Here is an 18,213-nt window from a genome sequence, read left to right on the forward strand (position 1 = left end):
AGCGTCTATCATCTTTTTAGCGATGCAAGTAATCTTAGTTTAGTTAACTCACTTCAATGCTGATTGTTATCTGCAGGTATGCAACCGTTTCGGATAACAATAAACGAGTTATATTTACTTTTTTAGTAACAGTCGTAGAACGTATTATTTAAGTGTCAAATTAAGATGAATGAAGGTAACTTTTGACAAATGATATGTCCTGATACGGATTAAATTTATCTTTTATAATTATTTATATAATTAAGGATATTTGACTAAGTGTAGGTAGACAAACATCAGATCGTAATTCTTAACTTATGGTTTTTTAACTATTAAGTTATCGTTTTGTTTCTTTATAAATACTAAGTGGTGGGAGTTTCTTTTAGTGATTGCGGCGTCGGAGGAGTCCGATATGCGCTGCAACAGCATTAACCTGCCTGCAACTGCGTTGCCACCGTTTCACATTCATAGGCGGTAGGAGGTGATAGCAGGAATAAAGAAGACTACTATATCAACAATAACAAAATAAAAAACTAATTTAGTTGTGAATGAAAAGTGGATGTGAGCGGGTGCATGCGTGCGTGTTTGTTTATCAGCACCCTAAAAAATAATGGGACACCGACAGAATTCTTCATTACTGTTCGTTACTATTACGATTATTTCTACAACTCTGTTCATAATACTAAGCGAGTGAGTAAATTATTGCTATTTTTCTTTTATCTAAGTGAAATTTACGTCACGAATTTTAAGTGATCTTATTAATCACCAAAAATTATCAATTTAAAGTTACCAAAGTTAGAAAAAAATAGATAAATATTAAATCCGTACAAAATGATAAGATGCAAGTTAGTGTACTATATCTATATAGTTAAAATTATTATATTTGTACCACAAAATAAATTCATCTATTCAATGATTATATTTTACTTTTTCCTCTAAGTTAATAAATAGAAAAATCCTGTATTTTATCGGTTAATAAAATGAACATTTTAATACCAAAATTCTTTGGCATTTACAAAAGATAACATTGTAAATCAATCAAATTTTGTTAAAATATTACGTCTGTCAGTTGGTGATATTGCTAACTCCTAAAACAGTCTAGTTTTGATTCCTAATAAAGATAAAGAAACAGATACAACTTAAACCGAACTTAAAAAATTCTGTAAGTATAATATTTTTGAGAAATTAAAACTAAGAAAAATTTCGAATTTATTAAAATTTAAGAAGACTGACGATCACTAAAATTCTCATAAAACATACGATGTTTATAAAAATACTATTAAAAATAATTCTTTTTGAGCGGAAGAATGAAACAGATACAATGTAAATTAAGGATTTGAATAATATTCCTTTACGTTAAAATAAACATAAACATTTACGTTCATAGTATTTATGACTATGTATGATAGTCGTCAACATAAGACAAATATACAGTATAAAACGTGCATGAAGTATTGCGTATGAAGTATATTAACGGATTAAGAACGTAAGACTGGTACATGTATGATAACAGGTAGATAAAGGGGTATTTATTTTTTGATTTTCTTCAGAATTATTAATAAATCAATATTTTTAAATTAAAAAAAAAGTTAAAAAAAGAAATGGAGTCGGATTCGAACCGATGTGCCTTCCTCTTGAATAGATCCAAATATTTCATTAATTAAAATTTTATTTGGCTATAACTTTGGAACCAGTGAAAATAAGTACCATTTATGATATATCGCTGAAAATCTCTCAATGAGAGCTTATTACTGTAGTTAAGAAAAATACCATAATTAAAATTTTTTTGATTTTGGGCTTTTTTGGACACTTTTGGTCCAGTCTATTGCAATCAAAAGAGGGGGGGGGGGTGCACAACTAGATGGATGTTACAACAGTCCTAAATCCAAAATTTCAACATTCTACGATTAATCGTTTTTGAGTTATGCGAGATACGTTCGAACGTCCAGACATCGCGCCAAAACTAGTCAAAATGGATTCAGGGATGGTCAAAATATTTCCGTCGAAACCTGAAAACCGAAACTTTTCGCGATTACAATACTTCCTTTACTTCGTACAAAGAAGTAATAAAATTAAAAATATTTTAACTTTAATAATAACTTCTTATGTAGATAATATTTTTGCGAGTATATCAACCTCCGAGGGCGATTGATAACATCTCTGTCTTCTATACCATCCAGGAAGGTTTACATCCCGGTTGGCTTGGAATTTTTCATAAAATATAAATTTAATTTTTTCATACTTAATTAAAACTGAGGCTAGCCCGTTGATAATTGTGTGTGTATTGCAATTCCACTTTTCAGGCTCTTTATTCGGTATTCCATCCGAATCTTAAAATAATGTTTGTTTTTTTCGGATCGGAGAAAAAGAGGTCTACCGTCTACCATTTTATTTAATTCAAAATATCGTATACACATTTATGCGATTAAGAAAAATTGTTTAATACACGTTTTTTGAAAATTAGTAGTCTTTTTCGCGTTAAGAAGAATAAATGTACAAACTAAAGAACAAACAAATCAGACACACCACACAACCATTACCCTCCTCATGGCGTAGTCGGTACAGCTAAATGAGGTTGTAGTGTTCCGGTTTAAATGGATATCTTTTGATATGGATCTATAAATATAGCTAGAACGTTTTTTAAAGGAAATGGTTTATAAATTTTAAGGAAAAAATGTGAAACTCTTTTAAAGAGTTTATCTTAGATTGTGATGGTATGAAGAGGTACAGGCAAAGAACAATATTTCAGTTTAATAATACTTTTATTTATGCTTATGAATTTGAAAGTAATAGTAATAAAATAACTATTATAATATGTGCTAGTTAATCACACCGCTGTAAGTATTTTATCTCATTGTAGCGCTATTCTTAACATCTTAACTAGTCGTTTTTGTAATTTTAATTTAGGAATGTTCTAAGTACTTAAATAAACTACGCTATGATATACTAATATATCTAAAAATTTTTCTTAAAAATTACTCCTTCAAAATATTTTGACCATCCCTGAATCCATTTTGACTAGTTTCGGCGTGATGTCTGTACGTCATATTAAATAATACTTTAATAATAAAGTATTATTTTTGATATCTTAATAAATATTACTACTTTCAACTTGAATGAATTACCTTACTCAATCAAATAATCGATCAAGATTTTAATTTACAGCAGTTTATTTAGTTTACTATTCGAAAAATTACTCCACATGTATTTTCAAATAAGTAGATTTAATCTTTCTTCGATTTTACGTTTATGAACGTTTTTATCTTTTGTAAAATGTCTAATTTATTAAAGTTTTCAATTGATTAGTAGCTGTAAATAAGTGCTATTTGTAAGCGTTCAGCTGGAATAGCTTAGATATAATGTGAAATTAGTAAATTTTATATGGCGAATCTTAATTGAACTGTGGCTTCCGCAATCTGTCTCTGTAAAAGAAAGATGTCCATTATGTTTAATTACATATTACTAGGTCTAGGTTCCAGTTGAATAATTTTTTACTGTAGCTGTAGTGTAAACAGGTCATTTACATGATTTTTTAGCACACGATCATAATTATTATCGCCGACATACTATTCACAGTACCATTTTAAAATATGGGTTACTTACCACTAAGTATGATAAATAATTTATTTATTCATTTGGGGGGGGGGGGAATCTTAACCTTAAGAAAGACTCCAGCTGGAGTTTATTAATATTTAATGAAATAAGAGTAAAATTGTTCACTAAATCGTATCTAGATTGTTATTATTCTTGTTGGTTATTTTTCTATACGCAGGGTAATAAAAAAAGATTAATTATGTGGAAATCTAGATCTAAAGGGCAGATCTTATTAAATTAGTTTTTTTATCGTATGGAGCTATCCCTCTTTTCACTGTTATAAACCTACAATGCAATCCTTCTTTATTTTCTAAGAGCATTTGTTTCTTGAACCATCTTATCTTCTGGTGTAACGAACTTGGACGTATTTGAAATTAAAAGTGGTCTTTTTGGCGAGGAATTTTAAATTATCTGCAAAAATAGGAATTGCTCGGTTTGGTGCAGGTGCGGTACGGTTAATCTGTGATCAGAGATTTCGAAACTCAGATTTGGATATTCTACGTTAATTTTGGTTGATCATGAGGAAATTTTGAGTTGTAATAACTGTAATCTAAATAAATTACTCTAATTTAATTTTCTGTAGCTATTTAAGTCTAAATTTTTTCGAAATTTTCTGATGTATTGTGACCAGTTTTTACAATTCCTGAAAAAATTAGGTTTTTTCTACATTCATGTCTGAAAAATTAAAAAAATTAATTTTCTCTTTAACTTTTTTGTTTTTATATGGAACTATATTTTTACCACGTATATGTTAAGAGAAGAAAATCTTAGAACAAAATCCAAAAACATCTTAAACCAGGCTTGTGATTTGATTAGATTAAACAAAAAAGGAGAACGAGTAATTTAAGATTCAGCTATGAAAAATTTACCCGAAGTTACTGAAAAAATCCACGGATGAAGAAATGCTTATTCGGCTGAGCGAGCACAAAGTAATTTCTCTATGCGATTTCCTAAGTTCTTACATAATTAAGTACTTTACTTATTTTTCAATTAAAGATTCTTGTGGTTTTCTTCACTCTTTTTTGCAAATTAACAAGTTGAGATTATCCATTATTTTTCTATTAACATAACTATCAGTTTGTGCTATAGATTTCTCATTCATTATTTAATGACTTATTATTATTCCTCAGTGTTTGAATAAATTTGCTGTAATACTACCTATGATTTCTTCATCAGATGCTTTTTTGCTTGTATTAAATACTTTTCTTTTTTTTCATTTGTTAACGGTGTTGCGGAGAAATACCATTTACGTACTCTCCACAAGTGGGGAAGTGTCGGACTCGCTCGGGTTCGGTAGATGTTGATATAAAGAACTTATGTGTGCCCGCACCCTAGCGACTAAAACTCCTATTTCACCGTTCCTCCCCACTCGAGATCGGATCCGCAGTTAAGCAATACACGATCCCGGGAGTGCCTTTGAGCCCGGGGTCAAGAGTCGCTGTGCCTTATCACCATCGTCCATCCTCACGAGCGCGGACGAACGACGGCTCCGCATAGAGCTGTCTATGGCCCCTTCGCTCTCCGGTCAGTTCTTCACCTGTATTCAGGGCTTCATTCTCTTTAACTCTCTTTTGTCTTCTTTCACTTCTTTCTTTTCTCTACTACTCCTCTATTTTCTTATTACATCTCTTTATGAGTTTGCTAGAAGGACTTCTCTTTCCGCTCTTCTCTTATCTTTCTCTTCACTCGTTTCTCTCACTTCTCTGCCTTCTCTTAATACATTAGTTTAATGTCTTTAATGGTACCTGCATCGGTATTCTATTTTAGTTTAAACCTCATCCTAACGGACCCATGGAGTTCTCGGCCGCTCATTGAAACCGATACACTTAGGCATGCCGGTCCTCACGACCGGGGCTGTCCACCCTGCCCTATCCTAAACGCCTTGAGCGACCCTCTGCATTCTTAGCGCGTATTACGCGGCCAATTGGTCGCTTGCAGTCTCCTCACTTAGACTCTCCAGTGACATCTGTTATGATCCCAGCCCCCCATCAAGGGAAGAAAAGTTTGTATTTAATACCTATATTGAATTTTAATACTACTTTTTATGATACATTTAAATTTTGCTCTAGTTTTCTTTATTTTATTTTAATAAAGAAAACTATATATATATTTTTTCTGCCAGATTTTAATGTACTTCATAAAATTTAGATAATAAAATCGTAAATAATTAATGAATTCGATATTAAGTCATGGACATTTATTTTTTATTAATTTTAACATTTATTTTTATTACTTAAGTTACAATTAATGAGAAGGTAGTAAAATTTAAACCACAGTAAATAAAATACAATTTTATTTTAATTTATTATATTTCCTAGTCAGATAGGAGTGGAAGCGAGTATTTTCTGAGTTTAAATATCTTCTAAATATCTTCATCTTCTAAATATGTGATCAAATTCATTTCTTTTTTAAAAGATTTCTGAAAATAATATTTATACAAGATAAATTTCTTATTATGCTCGTACTTGCGCTACCGTGCGTGAGGTATAACCCTGGTTGCTATCCTTGAGTTAAATCAGCTATAAAAGTTTTTTCGAAGTAAGTTTAAAGTTCGACTTATACTTGTAACATAAAAGAACACGGTGTCATATTTTTATGAATCAGATGAATGAAAAAATTAACCGGGTGTATTATTCGCCTTTAAAGTCATTTCATAAGTAAGATATTAATAAAAGTAGAAAATTGCTTGCCAAAGCAAAGCTAGCGGGGTTTGTTGTTTATTTGTATTTGTAGTAAAAATTACGAAGATTTAGATGTTAATGACTAGTTTGTTTTTTATTTGTTAACAGTAATGCTAACCTGATTGTTGGATTAATTTATTTTAAACCATAATGAAAACTAATTTCTAAGGTCACCTTCGTATATAAAAACTTCGAAAGGGACTACGTTTAGTAAATGCAAAATCATATGGATATATTTGAAGAATAATCAATAATAAATAGAGGGAGGATTTTAATGCTAGGATGTAAAATTTAAATGTTATTTATATAATGAACAGTTATTTAAGTTCGCCAATTTATTATCAAGATTATTAGTGCGTGGTAGTTGATAATTATTTTGGAACGTATTGCGGAGCTGTTTGAAATCTCTTTGTTTGTACCTCTGAATGGAGATGTAATAAAACTCATCACTCAACTCATTTTAAAAGTGTTAGCAGCAAAATCGATTTATTGAACGGCAAAAAAATTGTCAATTTGATTAGCGGCAAGGTAATGTTCGTTATATATTTTATATCAAATGATTTTGGCTCAATTACCAAGTTTAGGTTAGAGGCAATATGAGCTTATGCCAAATTTCTGTATGGATCCGTGATTAAACAAAGTTTAATGGATAAATATATTTTGGAGACACGCCTACACGCCTGACGCAGTAATAAGTGTCCATTAGATAGGATGGAATGGCTGTGAATGGGCTGAGGCTGATGTTTGTCAGCTAATTAAAGGGAAACGTGCATTCCTTAATTTTAACTGCAGGGAAGGTAAAAAATTCTTAGCTAACCAACCTTTGGTTTGATTCTAAATATAGGGATTTGAAAGTTAAATTACAAAGGGTAACAAACATCCAATGGTTACAAAGGCCGATCGAGAGGTCGGTTTGGTTAAAAACATGAAAGTTTTCCTCTTTTCATACGTTTTCCTCTTTTTCTTATCTTGTTCCTTGAACAAAAAGAAAATGAATTAAAGAAAGTCTGCGTTTTCTAAATTAAGGGATGGGTTGCAAAATGCAAAATGTTGAAAATAACGCAGGCGTTTTGAAATACAACAGATTTAAAAAAAAGTTAGTTTCAAGAGTAATACAACTTTTCAAGCAAGGAAGCCGTTTTTTGATCGCGATGACGAGGGATGGGGGTTGAAAGAGTACGTAGAGCAAATAAGAACAATAATAGCACCGTCGTGCTTTACATATCTTAAGAATTTTCAAAGTCGCTTCCTCCCATAGTAGAAGATTCGTACATTTGTCTGTGTTGACCTTCCTAATGAATGAGCTAAAATAAAAATGATTCCTTTGCGTAAGTTGAGCTATTCTAAGGACCCAACAATTATAGACAGTAACGTTAATAATCAAATGGTAAACACTTTTAGAGGTATTGCAACTAACAAATTCGTAACTAGGAAGTTAAAGACAATAGTATTTTGTCAAGGGCGTTAGAAAGAATCGAAAAAGTGTTTAAAATACGTACGTATAATAAGAACTAATAATAAGATAAATTACCTGGCGTTTTAATTTTATTGACCTTTTTGTTGATTTTGAAACAGTTTATTCGGTACCTCACTTAAAATTTTGAGAAAAAATATTTTCGATAGTAGGCAGTTGTGAAAAACTTTATAGTCTATTTAACAAAAGAGAGAATTGTTGAAGGAATTTAGAGTCCTGCTTGGGTTTTCCTTTATTGTATTCTTCTTGCTGTTGTTTTGATTTAAGGTTTATGATTTTGTTGTTTTGTATTATGTTAAGTTTTTTTTTATGTTTTTAATCTTGTTTTTATGTTTTTTTTATGTCTTTTTGTTTTTATGAATTAGTTTTTATAATCAGGTTAAATTACTAAAATTAAGTGAGGAGAAACGGATCTCGTTAAAACAACTTGGGGAGTGTTACATGGAGATTACTTAATCACTGCTCTGTTTAAATTCTGTTTATCCCATTTTGAGAATTTATTTTGCTAGGGGAGTAGCACGTACGAGTCGTATTATTAGACTAATCGATATGTAACTAAACTTCTTATAAATTTAGCTATTTTAGCCGATAGACAAACTGATATTCAAAGAAGAAATAAATCCTTGAATAACTTTAGAAAAAAATAAGTATTATTTCCTCATAATAAGTCTCAAATGTTTCTACTGTACGGGCATTTTGCTTTCAACTAGCCTAAAATGGAATGAGTACATCAGAAAAGTTGCCAAAATATCTCAAATTCTTTTATTCTAACTGTTGTCTATTACTTTCGAATAATTTTTGTGACATACTTTCTTTAATTATTTTGGTATTTTTTTTTTTTTACTTTATTAAATAATATTTTACACTGGCTCAATGGTGTAACGGTTTGTATTGTTGACTACTATATATTCGTCCCGTGTTCGATTCTCAGAGTAGATACGGATAAATATATAAAAAAGAAATTCACTTTATATTTGGTTTGCTGGATATCAAATTCTGTCTTGTTTTGTCAAACGTAGGTCATATTAAAAAAGTGAGTAGTCAGCGAAAGTTGATAACAAATTTTGACTCATTAATATTACCGATTGCCGTGGAAGACGATGTAGCCTCAAAGAAGTGATTCTTGTGGTTCCGTTCCACAGTGTCCGTTGGAGTTCCTCATTTAGACTTGCGTGAAAAATATGGAAGCAAGCCTGATCATGGTGTGCAGACTTGTGACGAATTTAATAAATAGAATTTTTAATCTGATCTTGTCTGGCATACATTTTTTATGAAATTTAAGTTTTGAATAAAAAACAAAATAAAATTTAACTAGAATAAAAGAAAGGAAAGAGATAACCTTTTTATTATAGCATCATAAAAGGTTATTACTTAAACTATTTTTTCTTCATTGGTAGACAACTTAATCAAACTGTAAGAAACTGAGTCTTCTCCTTCAACTTCCTCGCGAAAAAATGGAAGCAGATTAATCTGCTTTTATAAGGACAAGTATAGAAACTTTTATAGAAGAAGAAGGGATGAATTAGAAGGAAAGTAAATGAAATCTGTGTGTGATAAATGCCTTGAATTGTCGAAATTCTTGAACAACCTGGACATACCATTAGAAAAAGCGGTTGTGTTTCTGTTTTTATGCTGGGATTTGCTTATGAAATTGATAGGAGAGAACATTTTTAATAGAGTTGATCTTAAAGGATTATCAGTTTCTTTACCTTTATGAGTTTCTTATCGACCTTCATGCCGAAAAGATATTTAGTTAAATCGATTTCTTGATTTTCGTTTTTATTTTTCCTTGCTTTCGCGGAGTCCTTTTTTCATTTATACCAGTTTTACCGTAATTTTTGTCTGTTTAAGGTCTTTTTCAAGCCGGATTCTGAATAAAGACACCTGAAAACGTTAGTGTCATCTTAGTGATTTTCAAATTTATAGCTACTGATTGATTACTAATTTCTTCAGTTCCTTATAAAGGAATGTCCTAAAATTTTCCTATTTAATAATGTAGTTCCCAATTTTTCTGTGCTTCTGTTCATTTGTGTGAAATTAAAGATTTTAGAATGTAGATAAACAACCACAATTTTTTTGTTCCAAGCCGTCCAGGCATTGTGTTCTTGATGCTCTGTTCTGATTGTTGGAAGCATCCCTAAGTGAGTTAACACTCAATTAGGGATGGTCACAACGTTTCAAAACATTACTTTTTCATTGACTTAATAATAATAAATTTTTCATCTGGGCTAATAGGTGTCATTGCGAAGCGGATTAAAAATACTGTTAAAAGTACTATTCATCCTGATAATGTAGAATGTTATCATCTTCGTCTACTCCTACATCACGTTAGAGGACCAACATCGTACAAAAACTTAAAAACTGTAAATAATATTGAGTATCTAACATTTAAAGCTGCATGCAAGGCACATGGCTTATTAGAAGATGACCAACAAGGTGCTAAGGGACTTTACCTTAGCAGAAGCTGCACTATGCCATTCACCTTATAAAATGCAAGAACGTTTTTGTGTAATGTTGATATTTTGTCATTTATCAGATGCATTAAGTATTTGGAATAAGTACAAAGACAATCTTTTAGAGGATATTAAGTGCCAGTACTTTAGACTGCATATGGAAAATAATGTAACAGAAGATGAAATATATAATAGATGTTTAATATTACTTGAAGATTTTGTTTTAAATTTAGGTGGTCAAATTTTAAAAGACTATGGGTTGCCAGTACCATTAAGATTTGGTGGAATTTTGACAAACAGAGAATATTTGAGGGAAACCAATTATGATATTACGACTTTGAATGTTTGTGTCAGATAACGAACCATCTTTGACAGATGAACAACGTTCTGTCTACAACCAAGTTTTACACAGCATTGAATCAAATTCAGGAGGTGTATTCTTTTTAGGTGCTTCTGGTGGCACAGGGAAAACTTTCTTGACTAATGTTATTTTGGCTAAAGTAAGAAGCACTCATGGCATTGCTTTGGCTGTCGCATCATCTAGCATCGCTGCTACGCTATTAAGTGGAGGAAAGACTGCACATTCGGTTTTCAAACTACCACTAAATCTTAATAATATTGAAACTCCTACATGCAACATCAGTAAACAGTCTAACATGGCAAAGGTTTTACAACAATGTAAATTAATTATTTGGGTTGAGTGTCCAGTGTCACACAAGTAAGGGATTGAAACTCTAAAGAACTGTCTCAAAGATCTCAGAAATTCAGATACACTCATGGGAGGAGTTACTGTCTTTTTAACTGGAGATTTTCGTCAAACTCTACCAGTAGTGCCTAGAGGAACTCAACCCAACAATGTAGAGGCATGTATCAAGACTTCATATCTTTGGTCTCATATAGTAAAACTTTCTTACTAAAAATATGAGAGTGCACCTAAAATGAGACAATACTGCTGGAGTTTTCTGAGCTTCTCTTAAAAATAGGAGATGGCAAATCCCTGAATCTGAAGGAAAAATTATTTTACCTGCATCATTAGGTACAGTAGTAAGTACTTTAAAAGAGCTCATAGATAGAATATATCCAGATATTCGAAACCTCAGAAACAAATCTATGGACTGGTTATGCGAGAGAACCATTTTACTTAAAAAAATGAAACAGCAGCTAAAATAAATCAAATATTATTATAATCATTTCAAGCAGAAAGGATGGAATATAGATCCATTAATTCAGTATTGGAAGTCGATAAGCAGTTAATTATCCACTTGAATTTCTCAATTCTCTCAATCCACCTGGGTTTCCACTACATGTGCTAACTTTGAAAGTTGGTCTTCCAATTATGTTATTGAGGAACTTTGCCCACCTAAGTTATGCAATGGTATAAGACTGTGTATAATCGTCGTTCAAAAAAAATTTATTGAAGCTAAAATTATCACTGGGTGTGCCAAAGAAGAATCGGTGCTCATTCCTTGCATACCAATGATACCATCGGACTATCCATTTGAATTTAAGAGAATGCAGTTTCCTGTTAAGGTATGTTTTGCAATGACAATAAATAAATTGCAAGGCCAAACGTTACAAGTTGCTGGGATTGATGTTAGAAAAGACTGTTTGTTTTTCACATGGGCAATTTTATGTGGCATGCTCCAGAATCAGTAACCCTTCAGGTTTATTTATTTTAGGTAAAAAGTAAAAACATCTAATGTAGTTTACAAAGAAGTTCTAGAATAATTTAATTTTTATATTATAGTTAAAATATTTATATTCATTTTTTGTTGTTTGTTATTTAAATATTTATTAAAATAAATTCTGTAAATAACATGCGATTAAGAAGTTTTTAATATTTATTAGTAGATTTTTAAAAGCACTGGGCCTGTAAGGGCTCGGGTGGAAAAAAGGGTAAACTTTCTTTTTTGGAAGCCCGCAAGTAACTATGATAATGAATGATGATAATGAGTGATAAGAATAGGAGTTCTATTATCTATTTCTGACATCATCTTTTAAACATAGCAACATAATCAGCAAAAACATCACTCCAAAACATTCAATAAATATATTTAAAATTCAAGTATCGCGTGGGTGAGGCCGCGACGGGTAATCTGCTAGGCATGATAAGTTCTCTATAAATATTAGAGTTATAAAGTTTAATACAATACAATTTTGTATTAAATCCTAATTCTGAACAGTACATCCAATTTTGATAAAATAAATTAATGAAAGTCTATTTTACCGAGAACTAAAAACCAGTTATCTACTAGGGAATGTTATATAGCCAGGTAATCAGTAAAAATTACCACATGAAAAAGCTACAAAATACGATATACATTCTCAGTTTAAGCTATTCTGCTAAGAGAATAGTAGAATTATTTGGATAAATTTTCACTTAAAATCTTTTTCAAATCAGTAACTGAAGTAAAATAATAAATCGATCAGATCGATTACTGTTCTGAGTTTTAAGCAAACATCGGTACAAACAAGCTCAGGGAAATTCCGATTTACATACAAATATTAAAATATTTGTGGAATATTAAGCAATTTCACTGAAGTTTATATACCGCAGTTGGTGAAAATTATTGTCCTATACTTGGGGCTGACGCGAAACATTTAATCATATTTACGAGTATATACAAAAAATTATGAAATAATTTTTTGTTTATAAATTATGATGGTATATAATTATATGATATATAATTAATGTGATGGGGGTCGCAGCCACCCCTACCAGCGGGAGTCCCAAATCAAATCACAAACAATACCAATATAAACGTGACACGATGCCAATGTGCCTACCTCCAACCAATCCAATGCCTAAGCCGGAGCCCTAGCCACCCGGGATCCTACCACGATCGAGTATTTCAATCAAACTCCCTCTGCAGACCTACACATTTGCCAGAAGAAAGCCAGCCATTATAGACCATTCCTCGCGGTTTATCCAGTTGGTACGGAGATCCAGAAAGGAATGTATACTCTCAAATTATCTAACAGCTCGTGAACGTTCGACCTCGTATCGGGGACAGACGTAGAGGATGTGGTCCACTGTATCATCAGACCCGCAATCCGGGCATTGACTAGAATCCACCAAACGAAACCTAGCCCAACTCGCCCGAAAGGCACCATGTCCGGAGGGAAACTGTGTGATATACAGATTGGGGGAGACCCAACTAATCGCCTCTAAATTAGACACTGTAGGAAATATACCGTGCGTGTAGCGTTCTGTGGGGGATTCGTCCCACCTGACCTGCAAAGTCGCAAGGTCCCGGTCTTCAATCTCCTGCTTTCGTTCTGACGTCAGCAGGTTATTTACCTTGGAAATGTAGCGTTCATTACGTTCATTAGCCAAGATATCTATTGTTTTGACTCCGGCTATAACATAGACTGCCTCCCCCGAGACTGTTCAATAACCGCCTATAACAGCCAGCAAGAGGAGTTGCTGAGCCCGCAGAAAAATGTCAGCGCAATACGTATAAGCCATGCGGTGAGCCCAGACAGGCGCAGCATACAGCATAATAACTTCGCTTACATCTTTGTAAAGGATACGCATGGTACGGTAATTCAACCCCCAATCGGGATGAATGACTCTACGGATTCCATAAAAAGCATCAGCGGCCTTTTTTGCTACATACTGTTGATGTTACTTGAACCGAAAATTCTCATCAAGGATAACACCCAGGTATTTTTCAGTCGTAACGTACCGAATGAGGAGACCAACCATCCGAACCCGGATTCATCGGGAAGCAACCAATCGGACCTTAAGCAACATCATTGTGGTTTTCTCTGGGCTGAAAATCATCTTATGTTGGAAACTCCACAGTCGGAGTGTCTCACAAGCACGAGCAGCTCGGAATTCCCCTTCAATCAGTAGCGCGCGTCGTCAACATAAGCGACGACACGACAACCACATGGCAACCTTAAACGCAATATCGAATCGAATTCTATGATCAGAAGAAAGGGACTTAAAATACTGCTCTGAGGGCATCCTTTAGTTAAGGTCTTACTAACCTCCGAGCCGCCATCAAAACGGGAAACGGTCCGATGGCTGAAATAACTTGAGAGCACTTCTAATTCATTTTGTGTACACTTACGCTTCTGAATCTGAAACAGGGCAGAGGGCCACTATAAGTTGTAAAATACCCCGGATATGTCCAGAAAAATTCCTAATACATATTTACATGGACTAGAGAAATCTATAACCATCACCTTTAGTATGGTATCCACAGTGCTCTTGTCCCGTCGGAAACTGTGACACAATCATATCCGGGGGCCTTGTGCCGTAACATACTACAGATCATCTGGAGAACCTCCGCCTCAGTGATCTCAGAAGACTGTAAGTTGGTCTCGAAAATCGCGACTTACCGCCAGACACGCCGGTGGTATGAAACCTCACCCACCATAAAGTCATACGGGAGTATTCAGCAAGATATTAAGGACACGGTCCTTATCAATTACCACACCCTCGCAGGTTGACAAATCTAACAAGAGAACATCTTTCCTGCGTTTATGTCCAAGGACTCTATACACAACGCCCCAAGGGTCTCTATTCCCTTGCTCCTGAACGAATTAGCGCCAGGAATTACGCTTGGAGGACCTAATGCTATGAAACTACCAAGCCTTCCTTCTGTGGTAATCCACAGTTAGGGCCGCACGCCAATCGGGATCACCCTCTCGTTGCGCAGCCCTTCTGAATCGGGTCAAAGACTGCTTCATTGCTGTCAGATTCCGAGACCACCTACCAGATATATGTTCCCGGCCAGTGCCTCTAGGAACAGCGGCTGAATCTCCAGTCTGGACTCCAACAAAGAGAAAAATTTTGGTCAGTCCGCCTTTCTATGCAGGAAGCGCCCCCGGTGAACAGGAAAGTGTCTTTCATGGCCATCGCGCAGCTCATTCACTATTTCGATTAGTATCAACCGATAATCGCTAGAACAGTCGTCGATCAGTCATGGACACTGCCAGGGATGTCCCTACCAATGATGATGTCAATATTTGTAAAAGGTCCGTCGTCCGTTAACCGACCGACGTAAGTGGCCAACTGGTCTGCAACATTAAAGTCCTTAAAATTGTGTTGCGCGATGAAACTGTCAATTAGGCCACCGCTATGATCAGTGATCCCACTGTGCCAGAAAAGTGACTTCTCATTATTATCGGCACCAATAAGGATTGGACCATTGCCCACAATACGAAGGATCCTATCCCATCTTGCTAGGTGTTCCTCAGTGGGATACCTGCATTGGAAATATGAACTAAGAACTGTAAGGTTCTGTACGCGAATGGTAATTGTGACCACAACATAATGCGCGTCAGAAACCTGCTGTATAAAGACACTATCAAGCGGCTTCCTGCACAGAATAGTAGACAAACAGGTATGCGCTACACAAAACATTTTCCAGGTGTTAAAACCTGTCAGATCACCCCTAATTACATATGGATGCTGCAGAAGGACGACATTGAAGCTCCGTCTCTACACAATCTCATCTAACTCAACCTGGACTACATAAGCACCCTGGGCATTTAGTTGACCGAACCTAACCATCTAAGGAATTAAAGTACAGCACAATTGTTCTTACGTAACAGCCACACTCCTTATTAACAACTGGGTGCTCATGATTCTTGTGAAACCTCTTACAGTTAGCACAGGCCGGAGTCTCGGACCTATGTGAACAATCGTTCCGTTTGTGGCACACAATGGTCACACGCCAAGGCAAACTTAAAAAAATGAGCCCTGTGACCATATCTGCACCATTTCAAATATCGTTGGACATCCACGTACTCTTTTAGTCGGCAGGACCCTAAATCAATAAATAGTCTGCCTGCGGACGTAAATTTTTGTGAGACCAAAGCTTACCTCAAAGACTTCCTGGTGTTTCTGGGTATGACGCCTACCCGTTTTAAAGACCAACCTGCAGTCCTGCCGGAATGCGGCTTCATTCAAATCAGTGTTCTGCTCCCTAATGAGGGAGAGGACATCTTCGTCGGTCAGGTTGTGGTCAATATCATAGACTATAATACGGGGCCTACGCGTTTTCTTCGGGTCTATTTTTACATTCAATCGCTTAACCGCCGTGGAATCTCTAATTGCTTGAATGGTCTCTGTGTCATCCGCTACCACAACTAATCCAGTCTCTTGCCGGTCTCTTTATGTTTCTGTTTTTAAGGCCTTTCCGGTCTTTCCGAAGGGCAACCTAGAGATCTTTTTTCGGCTGACTTTTGGACACAGTCAAGCCCTTCGCCCTATTAACAAATGCAATCTCAGGTTTTTTAGAGGACTGACTGGTTTCATGTCTGCCCCTGACCACCTCAGCATACCTACGTGGGGCCGCGGCTGGTTTCAGAGCTACGGCTATTTCTTTAGGCTTCGAGACAAGATCTTTGAAGCTCTCGACGAGAGCCTTTCGGAAGAATTCGAGCCGAGGCAATAATCTCTTCTTGGTAGCTGCACCAGTACATTTGGGGTTAGCTAAATAGGAAAACAAGCCACCCGGTTCCGCCAAAAAATCACGGGCCAGTGGATCAGAATGGCCAGGCCTAACCCCGGCATGCAAAAACTCTACAGTAAGTGGGTTCATGCCCTCCCGGGTGGTCATCCCTATATCTACTTCTGAACTATCGTTGTCGAACCAGTGTTCGAGGAGGTCGAAGGAAAAAGCCCCGGCTCCCTCCTCCGGCTAGGCTTCCTATCTACCACACTAACATCTGTCACGGTCGGAGATCCCCTGACCTAACAGTACACGAACAAAATGCTCGCTGTATTCCTACTATCACAGATATTGGGAAGAAGCCCACAAGCGTGACGAGTACCCGCAGCGAGCCACGGGCAGCTGAAGACCTTCTTCTGTATTCTCCTGTCACTTCTTTGCACCTCTTCTCCTATACTGGATCAAATGTGTGAAATCAAAGATCAACACACAGTTACAGCTCTTGTTCAGTGCCCCTAATCTTGAGCGACTGCAACTTCCAAAAACAGCACTCATCCTGACAGCTTTCAAAGGAAGAGATATTTTATCAAAGAGCAGCATATAGAAAAAAATATAATAACAATAAGAACAACAATAAAAACAACGACGACGACAACAGCAACAACAAATACCGCAGGCTCGGAGACCGTCCGATACGCGGAAGCGACTCGCAAGGCTGCGGTGCGTTGCACCTGCGCGAGCCGCTACCGTTTTCTTGCAACTCTTAATGCCTGGGCCCAAACTTCCGACCCGTATAACAGGATGGAATGCATTGTGGATATCAGCAATCGCCGTCTGCTGGCCTTCGGTCCACCGACATTCACCATGAGCCGGCTGAGATCAGTTACGGCCCTCGCAGCTTTGTCGATGGCTCTACGAAGCTGCTCAGCAAAGCTGAGTTTCCGGTCAATCATCATACCGAGGTACTTTGCGGCCAGCTTGGTCTCGACAACCTCTACCTCGAACTAAAGGGAGAGAAGGGTGTCGATACGCTTCTTCGTTAGAACCACGATCTCCGTTTTGTTGAGAGCTAGAGACAATCCATGGTCCATGGTCCATGGTCCTCCAGCCAGGCACTGACTCTGTGCGTGGCTCGACTGAGCCTCAGTTGGGCGCGCTCCACGTCACGGTCTGCAACAAGTTGCGCAACATCGTCAGCGTACCCAACCAAGACAGATTCTTCAGGCATCTTCAGCCTCAATAAGCCATCGTAGACGGCGTTCCAAAGGAAGGGGCCGAGAATCGACTTCTGTGCCGCCCCTGCCGTGATCGTAGTCCTACGCCATCCTGTCGTGGTCTTGTAAATGAGGCCGCGGTTCCTCAGGTATGCGTCCACCATTCTGAGGAGATATTGAGACACATGGAACGAATGCTCCAGGGCCCGAATCATATCGCTCCAACGTGCTTAGTTGAAAGCGTTTTTAACGTCCAACGTAACGAGAAGGACCACACGTCGCGAAAAATGATTGTGGTCTTCTGCTCGCCGCACTACCTCAACAACCTCTTGAATTGCGTCTAGGGTCGACCGACCCTGCCGGAAACCGTACTGGTTAGGTGACAGGCCACCTGCTTGAGTCATCGTC

At 36.1% G+C, this 18,213-nt stretch overlaps 1 protein-coding gene across 1 annotated transcript in view; it reads left to right on the plus strand.

Annotated features, from left to right (window-relative positions):
- The first annotated feature begins 377 nt into the window (after positions 1-377).
- The window catches only part of LOC142334397 (hyaluronidase-like), an 84,448-nt gene continuing 66,612 nt past the window's right edge, over positions 378-18,213 (plus strand). The window contains exon 1 of the mRNA XM_075382380.1: positions 378-669. Coding sequence (XP_075238495.1) covers positions 590-669 — 80 coding nt within the window. The 5' untranslated portion in view covers positions 378-589. The remainder of the gene's footprint in view (positions 670-18,213) is intronic.

This window comes from Lycorma delicatula, chromosome 1, assembly GCF_047948215.1.
Source record: "Lycorma delicatula isolate Av1 chromosome 1, ASM4794821v1, whole genome shotgun sequence".
In the NCBI taxonomy this organism is placed as follows: domain Eukaryota; kingdom Metazoa; phylum Arthropoda; class Insecta; order Hemiptera; family Fulgoridae; genus Lycorma; species Lycorma delicatula.